General features: G+C 36.4%; 1 protein-coding gene across 1 annotated transcript; it reads left to right on the top strand.

The window, feature by feature from the left end:
- The first annotated feature begins 207 nt into the window (after positions 1–207).
- On the top strand, positions 208–4,413 carry LOC105109948 (RNA-binding CRS1 / YhbY (CRM) domain protein). The gene is made up of 4 exons (XM_011004818.1): positions 208–481; positions 631–889; positions 1,928–2,329; positions 2,799–4,413. Exons 1-4 carry the CDS (start codon positions 408–410, stop codon positions 4,020–4,022), a joined length of 1,959 nt encoding a protein of 652 aa, XP_011003120.1. The 5' UTR covers positions 208–407; the 3' UTR covers positions 4,023–4,413.
- Positions 4,414–5,046: the final 633 nt, after the last annotated feature.

Here is a 5,046-nt window from a genome sequence, read left to right as displayed (position 1 = left end):
GGGTGTGTTTGGGCGGTGGTTTCACTACCTTTTTACAAAATTTTGATTTTTTTAATTATTTTTTTTATTTTTAAATAGTTTTAATATGTTAATATTATAAATAAATTTAAAAAAATAAAAAAATTATTTTAATATATTTTAAAATAAAAAATATTCCTAAAACTCTGTTAACTTAACTTCAGGAGAGCCGGTGTCCATAGCTAGCACCAAACAGGTTGAACCCGCACCCAAACCTCTACTCTTTCACCAAGTCCATATCTCCACTCCCTTAAACCCCTCAAGTCCAAAACCTCGTCTCCTCCACCGTCTCTGCTCCACACCCTCTTCATTCTTAAACAGAAAGACCCAACTTTCTTATTTGATTTAATTAGCATTTTTTCGAAGGGATTGAGGATTTTTGTTTGCAAATGTTTGCTGCTAGGAACCTTCAAAGGAGTTGCTTTAAAACACTCTATTCTATCCTTCAATCCAGTCCCAAAAGGTACTTAAAAACATCCAAATTTTGCTTATTTAATGTTTTCCCTTGGTTTTCTTAGTAAATCCCTTGTTTTTTGTTGCAACCCAAGATGGGTTTTTGTTTATGTTGTAATACTACAATCTAATTCAATTATTTCTGGTTTTGTATTTTAGTAATATTGTGTTATTCAAGGATGTTGCTCCAAAGCTTGCTTGTTCAAATAATATTCAGCCAAGCTTTTCACCGTTGAATTATCCCCACAATGGATGGTGCCGTTCAATGTCTACTTCAAAAGGGAGGAGCATGAGGAGCAAGGTCGAAAGGCGGATGCGTAAAGAGTCTGGTAAAACACTCAGAGAGATTCGGAGAGCGAAGAAATTGAAGAAGAAATTGATGACTGATGAGGAGAGGCTCATTTACAACCTCAAAAGAGTATGTTATCTTTTGTGTCGACTACTTTATTTCTTGTTTCTTAATTGACCAATGATGGGTTGGTTTTCAATTTACTTGGTGTTGATGGGATGAGCTTAGGCTAGTGATGGTAATAGTGGTAGATTTATGACATTACAGGCTAACTTGGCTAACTTGCACAATGAATGGTGATCGGGGATCTGTATTTGTATGGTTTAGAATGTATCATGCTTGGGAAGTTCATGGTGAGCAAACCAGAAATGCTGTTCTTTCCAACTCATGAAATGAATAATGCTGCCACCCTCTGCCTCCCATGGCTATGCAACTTTAGAGCATGCGCAACTGTGTTACGAGGCCATGGGAATAGTTCACAAACTTGTTCAGCCAGCATTTATCTAAATTGAGATCCTCGTCCAAAGCCATAACTATTATTGCGTAATAAATAGTTGCACTAATGAATTTGGGCATGTATATAGTTTTAAATGTGAAAAAGGACTGTTAACCTATGTCATGGGTGGAGCCTAAGGTGGCCTAGTTCCCAAGATCACTACTCATACCCTTAAGAAACAGTCTAAGATTAACATGTGCATTTCTCGACAATAACACCTGTATGATATCACGACACATGAACATTAAAAGCTTTAGAGACCTTTGAAAGAATTTCAATAAGATTAGACTAATTTGCATTGAACTAATCTTAGATTAACATGTGCATTTCTCAACAATAACACCTGTATGATATCATGACACATGAACATTAAAATGCTTTGAGACCTTTGAAAGAATTTAAAGAAGATTAGACTAATTTGTACTGATTAAGTTTCTGTGAACAATGGAGCTTAGTTACAAACCTATAATTTATATTGGGATGTGAACAATGTAGTTCAGAAAAAAAGTTGTTGACCATGTTTATATCTCTTCATCCAACAATGATAATCAACTTCCTAGTTCTAGTTATTTGTTGTGTTGTAAGTATATATTTTCGCTTTTGTTAAGCTCACAACAGAGTCTTATTTAGTATTATTTGATGAATTATTTTTTCCGATCTGACTATTCCAGGCTAAGAAGAAAGTTGCATTGCTCCTACAGAAGCTAAAAAAATATGATCTACCTGAGTTGCCATCCCCATTGCATGATCCTGAGCTCCTGACACCTGAGCAGCTTCAAGCATATAAGAAGATTGGTTTCAGAAATAAAAATTATGTTCCTGTTGGTGTCCGTGGAGTCTTTGGAGGAGTTGTCCAAAATATGCATATGCATTGGAAGTTTCATGAGACTGTGCAAGTAAGCTGTGACAACTTTCCCAAAGAAAAAATCAAGGAAATGGCTACCATGATAGCAAGACTAAGTGGGGGTATTGTGGTAAATATCCATAATGTGAAGACAATTATCATGTTCAGAGGCAGAAACTATCGCCAACCAAAAGATTTGATCCCTCTTAACACTCTTACAAAAAGGAAGGTGGGTGAAACTATTTCTTGCTGTAGATTGTAGTCGTCATTATAGTAGATATTGAAGAAAACAAGATAGCACTTCATTTCATGCTAGCCAGCAGTTAAATTATGTTTTTTTTCAGCCAATCTTAATCAATGATAACATACATTTGAGCCATATAGACAGAGGATTGGATTGAGTGCCTAGTGGCCAGATATAACGAGGACAAGAGTCAGTGGCAATTGCCATCATTGTAACAAATTTTGTGCCATCTCTCACTATCCAGAGAGCTATTCTTTAGATGGAGGTTCACACACACACACACACACATATATGATAAATAGTGTTAAAGGAGACTAGTCTTTACACACACACACACACACACACACATATGATAAATAATGTTAAAGGAGACTAGTCTTCGCAAAGGAGACATTTTTTTATGATGCAAGGCTGTAAGAGCTTGTGGATTATAACATGCTCATCATTTGTGCAGGCACTGTTTAAGGCTAGGTTTGAGCAAGCTCTTGAATCTCAGAAGCTAAACATCAAGCAAATTGAACAGCAGCTCCGGCGAATGGGTGTAAACCCTGAGGATCCAGTTGCCATGGCCAGCATTCAGAGAGTAGCTTCCACATTCTTCAATGCTATTGACAAGAAGGAAGGAAGCCCTTATGTCTTTCATGGTGACAAAGGGTCAATGGTGGAGCCTCATGATCATTTAGAACATTTGGAAACCCCTGCTGACGAGAGTGATCAAGAGGAGCTTGATAGGTTTATTGCTGAGATAGAGGATGCAGCAGATCAAGAGTGGGCTGCAGAAGAAGCTGCAGAGAAAGAAGAATTTGGTAAGATTAGATACTGGAACAGGGAAGATTATGGTGGCCGGATTAGGAGCCCAGAAATACATAGAAGTGAAATTTCCGATGGTGAGGCAAGAGGAACCAGGCATTGGAGAGATGCACGTGAAAAACGGATGAGTTGTAATCGAGATGATGATAGTGATGTTTCTGAAGATGATAATGAGTGGAATGTTGGAGATAATAGTGATCATGAGAGTGATTTTTATGCAGATCGCAGACCTAGAGGGCTGCGGAGGAAGCAAGATGGGATTGGAAGGGAATATAATGCTCATAGTATCAAAAGAAAATTTGAACCTAAATTCAAAGGAAAGATGGCTGAAGAAGATTCTGAATCAGAAGAAATGTTAAGTGATCTTGACAATGCAATGTGGCAATCAGATGCTGAGGAAGAACATGTCTCAAGAACATCAAGAGCGGAAGCAAGTCCCAGCTTTAAAAGCAGCAGTGATGAGGAGGAGGATACATATCCCTTGAAGAGAAATGAGATGACCAGGGTAACTGATCCGCAGAGTGATGCCTTTGACAGTGATGAAGTGTGTGACAAGTTTGAAATATCAAGAAGTTTGAAGCAGAAGAATGAAGTTGGTTCTTTCAGGAGAAATGCTGAAGCAAATTCCAGAAGAAAGACTTTCCAGGAAGATTCTGGGTCAGATGATATGTATAGTGATCCAAAACATGCGATGTGGGAATCAGATGATGAGGTAGACATATTAACAGCAGCTAGTGAAAAGGATTATAATTACAGGGACAGTGGTGAAAGTGAAGATCACCTCCAGAAGCAACGGGAGAAGCATGAGGCGAATGGTAAGAAGGTGATGTCACGAAAAGAGGTGGATGAGACTTGGGACAGTGATTAGTTCAGTGCTTAGAGCAGTGTTCTTTTTTCATATTTTACAGACAGGGTATCGCCAATAGAAACCAATCTATGACCATTGTAAGCAGGGTCTACGAGACCTAGAAAGCAGTCTGATAGCCAAGACACTTTGGGGGATACGGATTGTTCATTTGATGGAATTGAATCCTTGCTCCTTTTCGGAAAGCCACCAGCATATACACCATGCAGCGTTCTGTGAAACAATTTTGTTTATGAATAATCAAAACAAGCAATGATATTATTTGACATTCTGCAGCGTTAAGAGTATTTTTATTGTGTTATGGATGAATGAATATGCTTTTATCTGATACCATTTGGAAGAGTAACGTTAATTTTCCTGAATCAACAGAATATATAAAGCATGTGGCTTTTTTTATTACTCATCCTCTCATAATCTACTATAGAAGTAAATATTTTTTGAAAAAATTAATTTGATTCTCAAAGCATTTTAATTTTACAATTGAGCTCTTTTGAGCTCAAATTAAAGCTCATCTACAAGTTTTTTAAGGGGTGAGAGTTTAATCAAAAGAAAGAGAGTTTAAGTGAGAGGAAGTTGTCGAATTCTAATTTAAAAAAAGTTGTTGGTGACGATTCCATCTATTAAAATTATTGATTTTTATTTTAAATAATTTTATTTGATAAGAGAAGTTAAAATTATATGTTTTTTTATATTAAAAATACCTAAAAAACAAATTTGAGCTCTAGAATATTTTTTATTTGGGATTGATTATGAGTTTTGGAGCAGGTTTTTGTGTTTTTTAAGGCTATGGATTAGTTAAATAAGGTTCCAAGAATATTTTCCAAGTATTTTGAATAATAAAATAAAATAAAATAGATTTTTAGATAAAAAACATGAATCTTGTTTTTTTAACAATCATAGTGGAAAAAATAAAGTCTGCATGCATGGGCCTGGACTTGTAAGCTCACCTGTAGCCCTTTCTTTGTCAGCTAGATGCTAGGCCTGGTATACCAAGCTCACATCACTTGGTTTCATTTTTTTTATATGT

This window comes from Populus euphratica, unplaced genomic scaffold (genome assembly GCF_000495115.2).
Source record: "Populus euphratica unplaced genomic scaffold, PopEup_1.0 scaffold233.1, whole genome shotgun sequence".
Lineage (NCBI taxonomy): Eukaryota > Viridiplantae > Streptophyta > Magnoliopsida > Malpighiales > Salicaceae > Populus > Populus euphratica.
This window is presented reverse-complemented; position numbering and strand designations above follow the sequence as displayed.

Bases quoted from the DNA above. Each gene is read 5' to 3' on its own strand.
- LOC105109948 (XM_011004818.1), top strand. From the start codon at position 408: ATGTTTGCTGCTAGGAACCTTCAAAGGAGTTGCTTTAAAACACTCTAT. The intron at 890-1,927 runs GTATGTTATCTT...TGACTATTCCAG, and splicing joins TCATTTACAACCTCAAAAGA to GCTAAGAAGAAAGTTGCATT. The intron at 2,330-2,798 runs GTGGGTGAAACT...TCATTTGTGCAG, and splicing joins ACACTCTTACAAAAAGGAAG to GCACTGTTTAAGGCTAGGTT.